This window comes from Drosophila virilis, chromosome X, assembly GCF_030788295.1.
Source record: "Drosophila virilis strain 15010-1051.87 chromosome X, Dvir_AGI_RSII-ME, whole genome shotgun sequence".
NCBI classification, from domain to species: domain Eukaryota; kingdom Metazoa; phylum Arthropoda; class Insecta; order Diptera; family Drosophilidae; genus Drosophila; species Drosophila virilis.
Genome location: NC_091543.1, coordinates 2,528,577 through 2,547,442, shown reverse-complemented (window position 1 = coordinate 2,547,442; position 18,866 = coordinate 2,528,577). Strand labels below are relative to the sequence as shown.

General features: G+C 44.3%; 2 protein-coding genes across 5 annotated transcripts; one reads left to right on the top strand and one right to left on the bottom strand.

Moving 5' to 3' along the window:
• Window positions 1-804: 804 nt before the first annotated feature.
• On the bottom strand, window positions 805-2,251 carry Vlet (COMM domain containing 10 protein valette). The gene is made up of 2 exons (XM_032440561.2): window positions 1,878-2,251; window positions 805-1,812 (listed from the first exon to the last, which is right to left on the bottom strand). The coding sequence occupies exons 1-2, from the start codon at window positions 1,907-1,909 to the stop codon at window positions 1,083-1,085; spliced, it is 762 nt and encodes a 253-aa protein (XP_032296452.1). The 5' UTR covers window positions 1,910-2,251; the 3' UTR covers window positions 805-1,082.
• Window positions 2,252-2,522: 271 nt separating this feature from the next.
• bif (protein phosphatase 1-binding protein bifocal) lies at window positions 2,523-18,842 on the top strand. Of its 4 annotated transcripts, XM_070210752.1 has the most exons (7): window positions 2,523-2,703; window positions 4,141-4,480; window positions 6,996-10,180; window positions 12,346-12,519; window positions 14,314-14,620; window positions 15,515-15,979; window positions 17,502-17,527. In XM_070210752.1, exons 2-7 carry the CDS (start codon window positions 4,162-4,164, stop codon window positions 17,510-17,512), a joined length of 4,461 nt encoding a protein of 1,486 aa, XP_070066853.1. In that variant the 5' UTR covers window positions 2,523-2,703; window positions 4,141-4,161; the 3' UTR covers window positions 17,513-17,527. The 4 variants fall into 4 exon arrangements, with proteins under 4 accessions (XP_070066853.1, XP_002058134.3, XP_032296449.1 ...); XM_002058098.4 differs by lacking the exon at window positions 17,502-17,527 and having other exon boundaries at window positions 15,515-16,096; XM_032440558.2 differs by lacking the exon at window positions 15,515-15,979 and having other exon boundaries at window positions 2,525-2,703; window positions 17,502-17,589.
• Window positions 18,843-18,866: the final 24 nt, after the last annotated feature.

Genomic DNA, 18,866 nt, shown 5'->3' with positions numbered 1-18,866 from the left:
AACAATAACAGCACAAAAACAAATGACCAACGCATTTCAGCAAAGGCGATAATCATTTACACAGCAAAACAAACACAAAAGATAAACACAGATAACTTGCATTTTTTTTTTTTTTTTTGGTTTTTTTTTGCATCTATATGCATAAGTACTGTAACAGAACAGAATGTTAAGGTAGAGTCTGTAGCCTAACAGTAAGCTAATTAACATAAGCATTTAGCCGGTGCCAAATCACACACACACACACACACATACACAGACATACAGACACACACATACACAAAAGTAGCAGCAACAGCAGTAACTAAACTAACGGTAACAATAACAATTTAGCAATAGCATTAACAAAAAATAACAAATGTAGTTAAATTTCAGTTGCCAGCACAATTTGTTCCAGCTTAGTTGAAATTAGTTGATAATGTGCAATAGAAACGTTTTTGCTTTTAGACTAGTTAACAGCCTAACTGTATTTAAAACAAAAACAAAAAGCTAACAACGAAACAAGTGCTCCCCCCTCCAGCCCACAGGCCACATATGTGCAATTCACACACACACACACACACACATACGAGTATAAACTAAAGAATACATATGCATGAATGAATAACTAACAAGTCTGCAAGAGTTTCGACAAGCTAGACTTGACATATACATATATAAACGAAATACATATGCATATATACAATATATATATATACATATAAAAGTACATCTATATCATTGTAATAATTTGTAATGTTTATCAGTAGAGTTATGAAACCAAATGGAAATGCATATTAAAAGGCAAGAAAACAAAATGTGTGAAAATTGTAATTGAAATTAATTTGCAACGGATTTTATTGATGTCCAACACTGCGCGTTGGACAGTTATCGATGTGGCGCATACAACTTATCGATACGTAAGCGTTATCGAGCACTTTTTTTTTTTTTTGTTTGTTTTTGATTTTGTTAATTTCAAATTAAACTAGATTAGAGCTAAAAACAAATACGTTTACAATTAAATATGTATATACAACTTACAAGCGATTAGCGCTAATATTAAGGCATTAGAACCGAGATAAATTTGATTGGAATCGTGCGGTTAATTAGTGCTCGCCCTGGTTACCCTTCATGTTGGCCAGCGTTGCGTCCAACTCGGATTGGATGTGCTCGAATTGATTGAACAGCTGCTGCAGCTCCGGCTGCGTCATCTCAAAGTTGATGTCCTCGCCGGCGCCCGTCTTCAGCTGCAGCACGGCCAGCGCCGTCTTCTCGCGCTGCTGACAATGCGAGGCAATCTCCACGTTCAGCTTCCAGGCCATATCCTCAATGACATTCGACTCGTAACGCTCGCTGGCCAAATTGTTTAGCATCGGCGTCGTCTGGCGCACCCATAGCCGCAATATGGCATCGATTTTCGCCTCGTCCTGCAGCTGCAGTTTGTCGCGCAGCTCGCGCTGCAAATGGCTGGGCTTGATGATGAACGTCGAGATGCGCCGCAAGATGTACGAGAACGTTTTGATTAGCAGCAGAAAATCTGCGCGTGGCACGCCCACCAAACGTTCCAGCTCCTCCAGCGTATACTCCGGCTCGCTGCTCGTATGGCTCGTCCCGTTGCCGCTGCCCGTGCGTTCCGTGGTCGTTACGCTCGTGCCCACCGTGCCGCTGGCCGTTGCATTGCCCGCGACGCTGACAGCCGGCGCCGCGGCGGACGCACCCGCAGCAGTAGCTGCAGCGCCAGCGCTCGCCGGACTCATCTGGCGGTGCACGTAGAGCAGCACCGTGGTGAAGGTATCGTAGGGCAGGGCATTGATGATTTTGATGCCCTCCCGTGCACTTGAAGGCAATGCGGACACGTTCAGTGATTGTTTAGACAAATGAAATGCTTGAAGTGCGCTTACCGTTCGGTTATTTTGATCCAGTTTATGCTCATCTCTCACAACAATGATAAGAAAAACATAAACACGAATTTCTCAAATGCACAAGCAGTGCTGCCAACTCCAGGTAAAGAGTGTTGCCCTCTGCCAACACTTGCCAATTTGAGTAACAGCACTTGCCAATTTGAGTAACAGCACTTGCCAATTTGAGTAACAGCACTTGCCAATTTGAGTAATGTGCGCGCTTATTTGAACAGACAATTTTGCAAGTAAAAATGCTCAGTTTACTTATTAATCATACTCGATAACACTGCAAATGTGTGCAAATATTGCATTTGCAGCTGTCACGCAAATAATTACAGCTGCTTGCAAAAAAAATGAGTTGCTGCCAAATTGCTTTTATCGATTTTATCAAATTCAGACAATGTGGCAGCGCGTGCGCTTAAACTGCCGCGTCAACGATTTTGTTGTTATTTGTCTTATCGGCCATAAGATGACGTGTCTGCTTACTAACCGAATAACTAAAACTAATATTGCATATTAATTTTCGTTTTGATAAACTGCATGTAGTGAAGCTAGTGTCAGTATCGATAGGCGCTGTAAAGCCGAACATCGATAGCTGAGCCGATAGTTGTGTGAAAAACAACCCAACACTGTTCAGTTGTTGGGAGCATTTTAGCGCAGCGAATGCGACTTAATTGCATTTGTACCGAGTGCAGCAGTGTAAAGAAAGTGCGCGTATACAATATTTATTTAAGTGGCTGCTTATCAATTATATCCATGCATACAACTATCAGACATATGTGCACAAATACCAGTTAAGCCCCACCGCACTGAATTGGAAGCAAAAGTAAGCAACTCAAATATGCAAAATGTTTATGTTTATGCTCGCGCCTATGTGTGCGTGCGTGTCTGTTAAAGCATGTTCGTGTGTGTCTCTCTGTGTGTGTGTGTGTGTGTGTGTGTGTGTGTGTAAATAAACAGAGCCCGGCTCTTAGCTCCTAATTTGGACACCAACCATTGGCCAACCCCAAAAAAGAAAAGGGGGCTGTTCATTAATTTGCTGGCCGCCTTTGTTTTTGTGCGGCTTTTGTTTGTTATACGCTTTCTTTTCAACCCATTGCCAGACGACTGCAAAAGTTGGCTCCACACATACACACACATGCATAGCTATAAATGTGTGTATGCAGGCATTTAACTGTTTCTGTATGCATGCCTGTGTGTGTGTGCGTATGTGTGTAGCTCAAAAGTTCTTGCAGCTTGTAAAAATCGATAATATGCACAGCGCGCAGCGCCGCTGCTGCCGCTTGTTTATTTTATGCTTCGTCTGCGATTTGCAGCCCCTGCTCCGCTCGGCTGCGCTCTGCACCCTTGCACACACACACAGACACACAGATAGAGACAGCCACAACTGAGATACACACACACACACACACGCAAGCAAAAGGCAAATATGAAAAAACTATGATTTAAGCTGAGCTCTCAATTTGACACTTGCCGCACTCGCTCGCTCTCACTCACTCACCCCCCCCCCCTCCCCCTCTCGCTCACGCCCGCTGTAAGCGATCGCGCGCAGAGAAGAAACCCAAAACGAAACGAAACGAAAAGTAATTCACTTGCATTTTTTTTTTTTTACATATATTCTTACATTTAGCATAGTCTTCATTTATGTGCTGCTTCTTTTTTGTTCTCTTTTGATTTTGTTTTCATATTTTGTTTTTCACAATGAACAAATATTGAGGTTTCTTGCGTTTTTTTCTTTTTCTTCGTTTTTATTGAAAAAGAAAACAAAAACAGTTAATCCAATTAAGAAAAATGCCAAGCAGGGTCAAGTCGACGTGTAAATGCCCTACCAAAAATTCCAAATGCACAAATAAATTAAAAAGCAAAATTTAAGTATTTATTTTTTGTTAAATATAAATATAATATATATGATAAAAAGTATAACAAAATATAACAGTTAATCCAATTAGGCAGCATCAAGTCGACTTGTAAATACGCTACCAAGATTAAAATGAGAAAAGAAAGTATTTAATTTGTTGATAATATATTTAGTTCCCAACCAAAACGCCGTCCAGTCGTGCGTGCCGCTTTGGTTAGGGTATCTGTGGGGTCAGTTGCGACTTGCAGCCGCACTTTGGCATGTGTTTGGGCCTTGTCGGCCGCGCTTCAGTCGGCTGTGTTGGCCGCTGGGTTCAAGACGTCTGACTGGAGTGCGCGCCACGTTGCGCTCACTTTTGGGGTCCATTAGCTGGGGCGATGCACTAATACAGAATGCCAATTGCAGCCTTAACAAAACTGGACAAAAATGTCTTCACTGGAGCAACAGCAGCCGCCCCAGAAGCGACCCTCTCTGCACTTGGCCGCGGATGCGTCAACTGCAGCTACAGCTGGAACTGGAGCCGGAACTGCAGCTGGAGCTGAGAGCATGTCCAGCTGTTCGCCGGCAACCACGCCGCTGGGCAGCGCTGGCGGCGCCGGCTTCCTGCCGGATATGCCGCAGTGGAAGAAGGATTTGATCCAGCGCCGCAAAACGAATGTGGCGCGCACAAACGCCGCCGCCTGCTCGCCCACCGCCGCGGCGCCGCCAGCTGATGGCAACTGTGCGGCTTTCCAAGAACCTGCAGGTGAGTTTTTCACACCTGAGTCGCAACGCCTAGCCTTCTGTAAAGGCTTTGAGCAGCTAAAACCTTTCCCAGTCCCTTTCATTCTAAAAGCCGTTTTAAAGCCTGTCTAAAACCGATTTTAGTCGTTTAATTTAAGCTAAACCAACTTAAAGTTAGCCATTTTGGCCATAGTTTGGCTATATTTAATAGCCTTTTCCTAAGCTGCAAAGCTGAGCTACAGCTAATACCTTTTTTACCGAATAAACACAAATGCTTTCCGATAAAAGATCGTTCTAAAACCGCTTTTGCAAGCCTTTGTCTCAGTCTAATCTAATTTTCTGCTAGAAATTAAACATTTAACTAACAATTTTATGCAATTGTTATATTTCATACCCTTTCCCCAAACTGCATAAATACCCTTACCCTTATAATCACAAATATTTTCCGATTTGAACCCTTTTAAAACCTTTATCTGAATCTTGACTTATTTTCTGCTAGAATTTCTTTTGGTGTTTCATTTAATACACTTTCCTTAAGCTGCATACTAAATTACATAAACATACACCAATCATTTCCCGAGTTTCAAGAAGAAGACTTGAAAGATTCATACTTTCTCCATATATATACATGAAAATCTTAATGCAATTAGCTAGTTTCTGCTTCAATAACGCCCAATGTCATTTCTTTTGTGCGCATACTAAAATTTTGAACCTAGTTGAAAGAAGACGTAATAGAGCTCTAGTTAGAAGTGCTCGATTAGCAGATACCTAAATCCCAGCTCAGGGTGAAAATCTGCCATCTAAATGTGCCTTTTTTACAATCAAAGGAATGTAAGTGGAATATATAGAATATTCTGGAGCTGTGTATACTATACAAGAGTCTACGTACCAAAATTTAGCTTAACTAGCTCCAAAAAGCTTCGAGATATGCTCAAAGATCGCATATCGTAACCTATCCATAACCTGGAAACTGGGCAAGTTATCTATAGTTTGCAAAAAACCCAATGTGCACAATACATAGCAGAAACTGCATCCAAAATTTCAAGTCTCTAGCTCTATTATTTCTCGAGATCCAGACATATATATGGGCTATAAGGTGGCGCCATCTGCCGGCCAGAATAGCGAAATGCCCTTTCATTGAGATCGGTTCGGTAATTAAAGAGTTTTCATTCAGAACAAAAAACAAACGCACTCATGCGAAAGGTGTCGATATCGATTCATGAAATCGCACATATATATATATATATATATTATATATATCCATATCGATATCTTTATAGATGCATTTATATATATATATATATATATATATATATATATAATATAACATGTGTAAGCCTGCAATTGGCTTTGCAGCTGGCGGCTAATTAGCCACGTTAATAAGTGAGAGCTGATTAAGAACTGAAATTGTAATTATTGAAAGCTGTTTGTTTTACCTGCTTGTTATTTCACCTGTGAATATCGACACACGGCAGAGGCACAGCTGTTATTGCTGGGCGTGAGTAATCGTTTATCGATAACGGCGAATGAGGCTGTTTTTGCTTGAATACCCTGTAAATCCATTGATAATATGTGCATAGGTAAGAGGCTATATTGATTCTATGGCAGTATACCCATTGATATTGAGTCTATAAAGGAGACTATGTTGGTATCATGGGCGTGTTTGTGCCAGGTGCGAATAGCTACTTCTGAACGGCTGTCAATCTCAGATACATTTCTGCTCATTTATCAGTTTTTTTTTTATGGAGAATTTCGATCTGTAAGCCCGACATCGCTATATATATAGATTTTGAGCCTTTATCTTCTCGAAGTTTATTCAGTAGAAAATCTCGACTTTTTTTTTAATTTTTTAAAAAGCTCCAAGTTATAGCTACCTAAAACTAAGCATATCTCGAAAATTTTAACTGCCGCTTACTTTGATTTTTGTGCCGGAGTGAATTTCGAATATTTGTTTCAACTCTTTAAATATCTCAAAGATATTGAAACGTAAGCCTCTCATATTTGATATATGCACTTGTTTCAATGTCATGTTAAAGCAGTGAAAATTTCAGCTAGATCGGACTATAAAGACCGAAGTTTCTTGAGATCGCATTTCCCATAAGTTTGGGGGGCTGAGTAGAAAGAAGAAGCACATGCCTGCATATGTATTTGTATGTGTATAGAGTGAAAGTCGAATGTGTGAACAAGTGCATTTTATGTCAACTCGTAACAGGGTATCTGCTAGTCGGGCAAAGAGAGAGAGAGAGAGAGAGAGTACATATAACAGAAAGTTGAAATGTCTAAACGTACGCATGTTAAACCAACTGTAAGCCGCTTTGCAGGGTATACGAGATAGTCGGGCACTCTTGATTAGAGCAGACACTTGTCCGTTATTTTGGTCGCTTGCCAGCTGCTCTTATCAAATGTTATCAATTGATAATTGAGCTAAAATTCAATGCAAACGTTCGTTTTGTGTGTCTAATATTTTGTTTATTTTTACCAATCGACTTGAATTTGTCATCAATTTGTGTTTCGTTTTATGGCCAATTTTATTGCAGATTCAGGTGCGACTGAAGGCAGCGCAGTCGCAGCAGCAGCAACAACTAGTCAACAACAACAACAACAACAACAGCAGCATGTGAAACGAAATGTAAGCCAAACACAACAACAGCAACAACAACAAGAAGCAGCATTTAAGACTTCACCAACAGAGGAAAAGTCTGAGAAATGTTTTATTGGAAGTGGAGGTCATCAGACGATTCCAACAGCAGCAGCGGCGGCAGCGACAGCAGCAGCGGCGGCCCAAAGTACACAAGGCAAAGATTTAGCCACGGCCTTTTCAGCAGAAACGGCAGCATCAGCAGCGGCAGCAGCAGCGGCAGCGGCACCAATACCAAAGCAGCGATCAAGTTTATTCAACACAAGAAGTCAATCAACTGGTAAGGAGCAAGAAGAGATTCTAAATTTGGATACCAGAGAGCGTGAGCGTGAGCGTGAGCATGAGAGAGAGCGCGAGCGAGCGTGCAGAGAGCGTGACGCTGAGGTGAATAGCGCTAGCATGGTGTATGCGAACGTGCGCTCTGGTGAAGTTGAAACTGGCACAGCGACAACTGGAGCATTAACAGCAATAGGCAACAGCAACAGCAGCGGCGTCAGCGGCAGCGGCAGCGCAAATGTGAAACAAACGGCAGCAACAGCGGCTACATCGTCGTCGTCAGCAAATCAGTTGCAAACGAAATGCAAACCAGGCCAGAGCGTTGCTGAAGCAGCGCCAAGCAATTACATTAGCAGCAGCAGCAGCACCAGCAGCAGCAGCAATACGCCAATTTTAATTGATAAAAATTGTAAATCGAAAATATCCGACAAATTGCAGAGCAACAAGTTTATTCAAAACCAACAACAACAACAACAGCAGCAGCAGCAACTGGAACGCCAAACGGCCGCGTCGCCCACAAAAGTAGCGGTAAAAACGACAATGGTCGCCATGCAAGAAATGAAAAAGACAACCACACAAAATGGCCAACAACGTCATCATCATCATCATCAACATCATCATCACCAGCAGCAACAACAGCAACTGCAGCTGCATCTAAAAAGCGCCGATGCCGACATGGACGTTGGCGTCGCTGCGCTGCAGCCAACGCTTTTGGACGCCGTCGATCAAAACGAGGATCTCAGCTATGGACCCGGCATTGTGTCCAAGCTGCGCTGCCGCTATCTAAATCTGGCGCTGCGCTGCGAGTCGCGCCAGCAGAGCCAGAATCAGCGACTGCAGCGCTCCACGAGCCTCAATACGCTGCTCGATCGCAACGACGACGTCGAGGACGAGGAACAGCAGCAGCAGGTAAATAGCTCCACAATTGCCGTCGCTGCCGCAGTCAACGTCAATGTGACGCGCAGCGCTGCAGCGCCGCCCATACTAAGCGCCAAGCCAACGGGCAGCAGTTACATCAAAAGCGTCAGCGTCTTGCAGCAGCAGCAGCTACGCCAGCAGCAACAGCAGCAGCAGAAGACGGCGCAGGAGCAACAGCAGCCGGCGTCAACGTCGCTTAACGGTAACGCGCTGCGCTCGCGTCATTTTAAGCGCGGCAACGAGGTAATGAAACGCGCACGCTCCGTCGAGGCGCTGCTCTGCGAGAAGTCGCCGTGGAATACGCAGCGCGCCAGCTATCAAGCGGCAGCGGTTAATAGCAGCGCAGTCGCAGTCGCAGTCACTGCTGGTACGTCCCCAGCCGCAGTCGCAGCCGCAGCCGCAGCAACAACATCTGCCTCAGCCACGTCCAGCTGCGTCAGCATCGAGGATAAGATACACAATGCACGCGAACGTTTGCACAGCGGCACCGATGCCACGCCCCCAAAGCGTCTAACCTCCATTATCGATGACACCGAACGCCCACCGCCGGATCTCGTCAAGCAGACGCTGAAAATGTTCGAGGCGAGCGCCAATCGGCGGCCGCGCGCCACGCAGCGCAGCAACGGCGTCGGCGGCGTCGCCAGCAAAGTAGCCAGCTACAAGTCGATTATCAAGGAACAGAAGCCAAGCAGCGCTGTCAGCAGCGGCAGCAGCAGCAAGCCAACAGCAGGATTTGCTGCCTCGACACCCAAGCAGCGCGTCGGCAGCGCCAATGTTCATGCTGTCGTTCCAGACATCATTCCCAGGCAGCTGGAAGCCAGCTGCGACTACGATTCGCCTGTGACGAGCATTACCAAAATGATGAAACGCATGCAGCTGGAAGCGCCAGATGGTGCGGGAGTGGGCGCAGGCGCAGGAGCGGGCGCGGTCGCGGTCGCGGGTGCTGGCAGCAACAATCATCGCTTAGTCAGCGATCTGCAGCGAACGCAGGCAGCAGCAGCAGCAGCAGCTGGCGAGGCTGACGTTGACGACGACGACGACGACAACGACAACAACGATAGCAGAGACGAAGAGAACAACGAAGGCAACGAAAAGGTTGACGTTGACGACGACGCTGCAGCTGAAGCTGGCGGCGACGGCAACGGCGACGACATATGCAATGGCGTTAAGCTGGGCGAGGCTGGCGATAAGTTAACAGCAACGCCGGCAGCGCTGCCGCTGGACGAAGCAGGAGGCGTCGGCGGCAGCAGCGGCAGCGCCCAGCGCTCATTTGCTGCCGCCTTGCAAGAGAACGCGCACGCTTCCAGCACGAGTTCCAGCAGTCGAAAATTGTCGCAGCGCAGCAGCGATAACAGCGAATCCACAACAACAACAACAACAACAACAGTAGTAGCAGCAACAACAACAACAACAACAACTAAGCAAATTGGTGTCATCAGGCCGCTGCTGAACAACTCCGGGTCCAGTTCCGGGTGCGGCACGCCGCTGACCAGTCGCGAGATTGAAAAGAATCGCATTAATGAAATGAAAAAATCAACAGCACTCGCTGCAGACGCAGCTGCTGCTGCCGCTGCCGCTGCTGCTGCTGCTGCTGCTGCTGCTGCTGGTGGTGCAGCAGCCACTAGTCTCGACAACGTGATAAACACCAAGGATGGCAGCGAATTGGACGCTGCAGCAGCGGGCAGCGGCATCTCACCAATTTGGCCGTTGCGCAAGCGCCGACAGCCGACAGGTGGCGCCAATAGCGGCGGCGGCGGCGTCGCTAGCAGCAGCACCCATGCGGACAGCAACACCTCCATGGTGTTCAACTTTTCCAAGAGCGGCAAGGAGGTGCCGGATTATATTGAAAGCGATGTTGTGATCTACAGACGTAAACGGGAACTGCCAAAGGTGAGTAACGCATAACGCATTACACACAAATACAAATACAAATACAATTCCCACCACACCCCGTCCCGCCTCGCCCCTGGTGCTGGCCTAGCCAGCTGTTTGCTGTTGCTGTTGCTGTTGCTGTTGCTGTTGCTTTCATTGCTTATCAGCAATCGAAGTCGTCCGCTCTCACCCCCTCCACTGCGTGGAATGCGGCGCCGTTGCGCATTATTCATGCTTATTTTCTGTATGAATTATTATATTTCTTCTTAATCTTTGCAAGCCCCCTTCTCACTCACACACACACACGCATACTCAGACTTGCCTTAACAAGGCCCCCAATGCACACACACACACAGACACACACACTTGTACATAATTTGTGTTTGTGGCCTCTACATTTCGCTTGCCATATAAACAAATACGAAACAAAGCGCCCACCAACAGAGCGAGAGCCAGAAAGCAAGAGAGAGAGAGAGAGTGCGTAAGCGAGAGAGCGTGGAAGATCATGCGCATTTTGGAAAGTTCAACAATAGCAACAAAATGTAAAGAATGTCAAAACATTGTGCGCTTCCACAAAAGCTATTAAGCAACTGTAAAATGTCGCATCAAGTGAATCCTGTAATCTGTTTGTCTCAATTAGAGATGAGACCGTGTCGATTTTTTTCTTCTTCAACACGATGCGCACGATCTTGTAAATTAAAAAAAAAAAAAGAAAAACTTGGACAATTTGTCAACTGTTTATTTAGAGAAAAGCGATATGTAAATATTTCATTTGAATATTTTCCCATACATTTCTGTGTCACGAAAGAAAGCACGACACGTGCCCAACTCTAGTTTTAGCATCCGCCAATTTGATAGGAAGCAGCTGAAATTCAATTCCTTATACGTATACGTACATGTACTATGTGTCTCTGTGTGTGTGTGTGTGTGTGTGCGCGTGTGTGCTGCGCGTGACGCTGAGGCGCAGCTTGCCGAGTGACCTTCTAAATGTTTGAATGATGCGCACCCCATGTGAGAAGGCAGGCGCATGCAATCGTCTGAGCTATTTCAAGCTTGACTCGCGATCGCCGCATCATGGAAATTGCTCACAACCGCTTTGCGCAGTGTTCGATAAATTCGAATTATGCAAATGTTTCGCTGATCAATGTCCAAACATACATACATACATACATACATACATACATATGTACATATTGTCAAGTATGGATGTGTGTGTATTCCAGACGCTTTGCTTAACATTAAAAAATGTTGGATGCATTGCTGCTGCGATTGGCGAATTCTTCCTCTTTCTGCCTGCGATTGCATTGCAAAAACCCGTTTTGATACACACACACACACATGTACACATATTACGATATTTCTTCGTTTGTTCTTTGCTTCCTGCTGCTACATACATACATATGTATACACACGTATGCATGCATACATATGTTTGTATGTATGCGTGTTTGTGTACATAGGCTAAAGCAGACAAAGATATATTATGACTTATAAAGGAGAGCATTGAACGAGCGGGACGCATGTTGTGGAGCTCTTTGGTGCTGTGGTGAATTGCTTTTGTTCATGGTATGGTGAAGGGGCAGGGGGCAGGGTGGCTGCAGGGCGCGTTGGCTTGCACAGCTGTTTTTCGAACAAAAGCTGCTCTGCTCAACACACAAAGCCTGCTCACACTCGTTCTCCCTCCAGCTCTCTCTCTCTCTCGCTCTCTCTCTCTCTCTGGCGCGCAAAGCACGCGAATGCTCTGACGCTCTGCCGCTCTGGCTCTTCCTTTTGCTCTTGCTCGCTGGTAAACCCGTTTTTTTGTGCCACACTCTGAACTCAATTTTGTCAATTCTTTTTTGACGTTCAATTCTGGTCGCTTTTGCTTTATGCATTATGTTGTTCTTGTTGGGCTCTTTATGTATAATACATACATACATATGTATGTATGTGTGTGTGTGTGTGTTTTTTTTTTTTGTTATCTCTGCCTGAACTTTATTATCTGCTGTTGGTTACATGCCGTTCATTAGGTTCGGCGTCTGACATGGCGAGAAATGGGACAGCTGTGATTCAGAGCGACCTCGAAACCATAAACCCCCCCCTCCATCCCTTCTTGCCTTTACCCCCTAGCCATCAGTTGAAGCTTTTAAAAGAAATGTTGTTTCATTCCAATGTTTTTTTGTTGTTATATTTTCACTTTCCAGCCAAATGAACCGGGCTTCGTGCTGCTGGGCGACCTTTCGGTGGAGACATCGACAGACACGGACTACGATGATTATTCAATGTGCCCGCCCTCGCCCTGCGACGTCGAGTTCGAGAATGCGAATATTGTGATCGATGGCAAGTCCAGCATACGCCAGAAACCCAAAGATTCATCGGTGAGTAGACAGACCCCAAACCGCGCCCCTCTCTCACACTCTATTTACGCCGAAATCTGCCGAAATTGATTTCCGCATTAATGAAGGCGACCCGTTATTGCGAACACATTTTCCTCATTGTGACTAACTACATAATGTGCTACACACACACACACACGCACGCACATACAAGATAGTACGTACTACTAGCACGTTAGTCATGACTAATGCCCACTCACCGTAATACTTGAGTTGCCAGATAGTGTGGGTTCTTTTTTTGTTCTGTTTTTGTTTGAAAAGGATAAGATAAGATTAGTTGCTGTTGTTGTTGTTGTTGTTGTTGTTGTTGTACAGTGTGTGGGCCACCAATTGATTGTAACGGCAGTCGCAAGAAGAATTTGTCGCATTGTAATAATAAGCGCTTCTTATCGGATATCGAGATATCAGTATTTTTTTTTTCAGTACAGGGTATTTTGACCAAAACTGAAAGGTAGGCCACATAACGCACAGATAGATTGTACATACAGTGAAGGCTCTGCTAAACGAAAGACAAGTCCAAATTCTGAATTTGTTCTAAAAACTACAAAGTTACATATTTTCAGATATTTGATATTGTTTAGGCGCTCAGTTCTTATAGGTATTATATGGTTTTATAAGTCGTTTCAAGGAGCTTTAATCGCAGGCTTGTCCGCTCGAGCGTGCTTTCACTGTACTAGATATACCCTATGTTTATTCTAGTTGCGGGCATTTTCAGTTTGTGCCATTTTTTTTGTGTTTTTTTTTTGGCATTTCTAATTGCAGCTGCGTATTGGCCTTAATTTCACTTTCGTTTAACTTTTAATCGCTGTCAAAATAAATTAAAAAAAAAAAAAAAAACAGTTGTTAAACAATTAACAGCAATTATATTTTGTAGCGAGCGGGGCCAGTATTTCGTTTCGTTTTATTTGATTTATTTTTGTTTTTTTTTTTTTTTTTTTCTTCTAAATTTTCTTTTGAAGTATTTTTCCCTTTGTCACAAATTCATATTTTTTTGCACGCTTGTATTAAGGGCACAAGATGAAGAAGCGTAAGAAAACTTACTTGAGCCACTTTCATTTGCCGTTGTTTCTTTTTATCTGTTGTCGTTTTGCTCTGCGATACGTTCCGGAAGAAGCAGAGGAAGAAGCTGCGGAAGAAACAGAAGAATAAGGGGCGGAAGAAGCTGCTCGTAATCTGTGCAGATTAAATGTTGTTAACATGCTGTTAGCGCTGTTAACATGCTGTTAGCGCTGTTAACATGCTGTTAGCGCTGTTAACTGCCTTTGGGCTGTTAGCAAGTTGTTAAACTGTTAACATGCTGTTAAACGGTTAACATGCTGTTAAACTGTTAACATGCGGCTAGTCTGTTATACTATAACGGTTCTTTTAGAAAATTAAAGTACTTTGATTTTGACCATTAACAATATCATTAAAATCGAAGAGCTACATCATTTCGATCTCGCGGATAGGGTATTCGAGCTGCGACTACAGCAATTGGAACTAATCTAAGTCGTTTATTATTTTTTATTTATGTTTTTCATTTCCTTGTGCGTTATCATTAACTTATTTATTTATTTGTTGCTGCCGTCGCTATTAATCAAAATGCATTAAAAGTGGCTTTTTAGGGGTTTCTCGTTGTTCTTTCAAAATGGTTTTATGAGGTGAGGTCTGTAGGTGGTGTGGTTGGCGAGGGGGGGTCCGGTTAGGGTGCGTTTCATCAATGTGACAGATATCGAGCATGTTATTTTATTTTTTTTTATATAACTAACCATTTGTTACGTTTTGTTCGTTTTACAGTTCCGCGTACAATTTAACGATACGTTAACGTCAACGTTTGAATATCCCTCCGAGGCATCGCAGACCATTGACGATCCGCCGTATGCCGATCCCTACAGTAATGTTACCAAGCATCATCAGCTCTACTACGAGGAGCACCTCAGGTTGCAGCACCAGCAACAACAACAGCAGCAGCAGCAACAACAGCAGCAACAACATCATCATGTTACAGTCGATGAGATAATTGAGCTGCCGACAGCCGCGGCGACATCCTCTGCGTCGCATAAGACGTCGGGAACCAGCGCAATGCTGGGGAATTTACCATTAGGTAAGTGTGGCAACCCTGTCTAAAAACATACATACATACATACATATATCTACATATGTGTGCATATATGCATGCCTGCCAAGAGCCGCAACTGCCTCTCTTTCGCTCTCACTCTCTCGCTCTCTGTCTCTCTCTATCTGTGTTCTCTCTTTGTCTTTGTTCTTTAATCAGTGTCTATATATACATACATATAGATATATATATATACATGCATATCTCTGTCTTTTTTGTAGTGCTGTGCTCTTGAGTTTTAACACTTTTTATTGGCGCCATCTGTGCAGTGGGGAGGGGGGGGGGGTTAGACAGGAATTAGTACACTTTAACACAAATACACGCTCTCTCTCACACACACTCTCTGTCTTTCTCTCCACCTCACATGCACGCAGCATCCTGTCATAACATACTCACCACACCTACACACAATACTCAACATACGATGTTCCATTTGCATTTGCATGCCAACAACAACAACAACAACAACAAGAAAAATCTCTGCACTTTACAGAAAACGCCACTGTTACAGTTAACATAGCGATTGCCGCTAACTCGTCCAATTCAACTAGCTTGTCTAGGGACTGGCTGAGGGGTGCCAGGGCTGCCAGGGCTGCGTGCTGCTGCTGCCTGAAGCCCTGCTGGCAATTGGCGTTGCCACCTGGCAGGCAGCTGATCAAAAGATTTCGCAAACTAATTCAGCTCATCAGGTGGGTGGACGCCCATGCAGCCAGCCCCTCTCCCCCAAAGCCCCCAAGCCCCTAACCCTCTTATAGCCCCAAACAGAAAACTATGCTATCTCTAGCTCCCAGCCGACTGTGACCCTTGACCTGAGCACCCCAGCACCTCACCAAACGGCGCAGCCTGTCAGGCTTTCAATTTAAGCATCACGCATATTTGCAGATTACCCAAGTTTGGGGAGGGGTATTATCTTGCAACAGCCACAACCACAGCCACAGCCACAGCAAATGGACGCCCCACAACAAGAACAGCAGCAACAAGAACTACAGCAACAACGTCGTAGACCGTCGGTTCTGTTAAAGCCGCAATATGCCTGCTTTCTGCAAAATGATGCAGTGCAGCCGGCGCATCAGGCAAAGCGCAAAGCTGCCTCCTTCTCGTACGCCGCCAAGCCACAACAGCCGAGTAAATACATTAAACACAATCCAACAATAACAACAACAACAACAACGACGACAACAACTGCAGCAGCAGCAGCAGCAGCAGCGCCAACAACCTGCAGCAATGGAAGCTCCTTGAGTCGCCGTCGCGCCAGTCTGCCTGTAGCCACACACCTGTCGTCCACGTCGTCGTCTTCGCTAGCGCTACCCAACGCCTCCACAGCCCTGCTGCAGGCACGCATACCAGGCAATACACTCTACTATGTCTGATCCAAAAGTTGAACCGTCGCGGAATCGCTCCAAGCTACGCAACTCCACAAAACTCTGCTTTACTGCACTCCGATTAAACCTGTCTCTGTGAAACGTAGGCAAACTCAAGCTATTTAATTGTACTCGTCGTAAGCCCTGCTCCCAACTTGGCTAACAACTCGCACACACACACACATGCTTAGCCCAACGAGTTGTCTAGTTACTCGCTACGGTTTCGGCTGTTTTATACTCACTCGCTAATCCCAATCCCTATGGTAGCTACGATTTGTTAAGGCACACGCCGAGAGCGACGAGCTGCTGACTCGTTACTCGCTGCTCGCTACTCGCTATGGTTGAGGCTCAGACACCACTCCTCTACACTCACTTGTCCATCCTGATTCCTTTAATCCGAACGGTTGCTGATTTGGTTAAAACACACAAACACACACCAAGAGCAACTAATTATCGTTACTCGCTGTACTTGGTACTCGCTATCGTAAACTCGCATGCCCTTGTTTACCCACTTGCCCAAGCGTCTCCCTTTAATATATATGGTTGCTTGTTAGTCGCTGCTTGTTACTCGTTACTTGCTATGGTTGAGGCCCCGACTCTCTCACACGCCCAACCAGATTCCCATTAATCCCTTCAGTATAATGTTTGGCTTACACTTGCGCTCAGCGAGACCATTTCTCTCGTTACTCGCTACACGTTATGGTTAAGGGCCTGCCCTTCTCACCCGCCCAATCAGTCAATAGATACCTCTCTGTAATCCCTTTTCGGTATCATGGTTGGTTTAAACACGCGCATTGACTCGTAACTCGCTACTCGTTACTTCCTACTTGCTATGGTTAAGGGCCTGGCCAGTCGTTGCTTGTTAGGTTCCTTGAAGTAAATCCATGTTCAGGAATCCTACTTATTTTCTAATGTGATCGTGTCATCCTAAAAGGTATGCTCCCAAAAGCAGCAAGCTCTGTCTCGTTACTCGTTACTTGCTACGTTGTTGGACAAGGCTCTCCTCCCACCTGGTGCATTGTTGTCCTCGCTAACTAACCAGTTTTTATCTGAAAATCAGTTCCCAGGCAGGCTTTTGGTGATCCTACGCCACACTTCTTGTAATTTGTATAAATGAAGCTCATGGAAATTATTATTATTTTTGTTTTGTAATATTAAATGTGTTCTTTTGGTGTAACACTCTTCTGCTTTGTGGCACAAACTTTAACGATGTGGCAACACTTAAACTTAATTATGTACGCGTTAAGTTGGCTGCGCCTCATGAATTAAGCTAGTTTTAAGTTATATTCACTAGTTGGCACGTTTCGTATTGCATTTGGTTAAAGCTTCCTGCTAATGATCTATAAATAAGTCTTTAATAGCACACTAACAATTATTTCCCATCTAATATATGTACATATATATTATATATATATTTCTACTAAATGCGATTTTCATTTAAAACCATTTCTTGTTTTTCTCTACCCTTTTTTTGTTTTCTCTCTTGTGTTTACTAATTTCTTTTGCAGATATTATTTAAAACTAATCACAGAATACTTTGAAATAATATCTATATAATATACAAAAACTATAACTATAATATCATATATATACATATATATATATATATATATATATATGTTTATATATATAACGAAATCAAAGTAAAAAAAAAAATAACTTAACTGAAAAAGGCGGCAACAAGTGCAAAGCAACGTCTCTCTCTCTCTCGCGCTCGAACAGCCCACCTCTAACCAAAATCCTCTCTATGCACCGCTGCCATGCGTTGACAACACTGGCAAATACTTTCGGTGTTGGTTAGCAACTGAAGCCTAACACAAAAGCAAACAAAACTAATCGCCAATTCATATTAACTTCTAAGGTAACTAACCCCAATTGGAAACCAATCCACCTACACACATACGCACACACACACACACACACACACACACACACATTTATAATTTTGTTTCACCTTAATTTGCACATTAACCAACACTGATGCTCAGATGCTCTACAACTTATGCTGAGGTTTAATTTAAATGCAACTCTAATTGAACGTTTGATCCCCCCCCCCGCATTATTTCAGGCTCTACGGCCCTGGGCTTCTACACCCCCCTCAAGGCCTCGCCCATGGACAGCCTCTTCCAGCTGGGCGTCACGCGCTATGCCACGCCCGACAGCAGCAGCAACGGCAGCCCAGCGCCTGCTGCCACAAACGGCGGCAGCTACAACGGCAACGGCAGCGGAGAGGGACACAGCAAGGAGGAGAGCGGCGGCAAGGAGCTGGCGGCTGCGCCCGAGGATGTCGAGGACTATCTGACGACCTCGGTGGCGGCGTCGTCGGCGCCGGCGGGCGGCATTGTTTACAGCGAGGGCGCCCAAAAGACCGATCTATTGTACTGAACGAATCAGTTCCGTTTCGAGCCGGAATCAGATTCAGAACCGGAAGCGGAACCGGAATCGGATCCGGAACCAGTAGTAGATCCTGAAACGCGCTGAGCTTCGTTTAAATACGTATATATATATACATAGATATTATTGATAAGTTTGTAGGCCTAAAATGCGTTTGCAAAAACAGAAAAAAAAACATTTTTTTTTATATATATATATAAATATTAAAATATACATAATACTACTATTATATATATATATTATTGTAATGTATCTTTGGCACTGAGCAACCGTAATTTGTTTTTTTTTTTTGGCAAGTGTATTTGTATTTGTATTTCGAGTTTTTTTTTTTTTTTTTTTTATTGTATTACGTCTATACCTATATATTATATATACATGTAACGATATATTTACTTTCGATTGTGTATGTTAAAACCGAAACAAAACAAGAGAAAAGCAAAAAAAGAAAAAGAAAATATTGTAAACACCGAGGTTGAGCC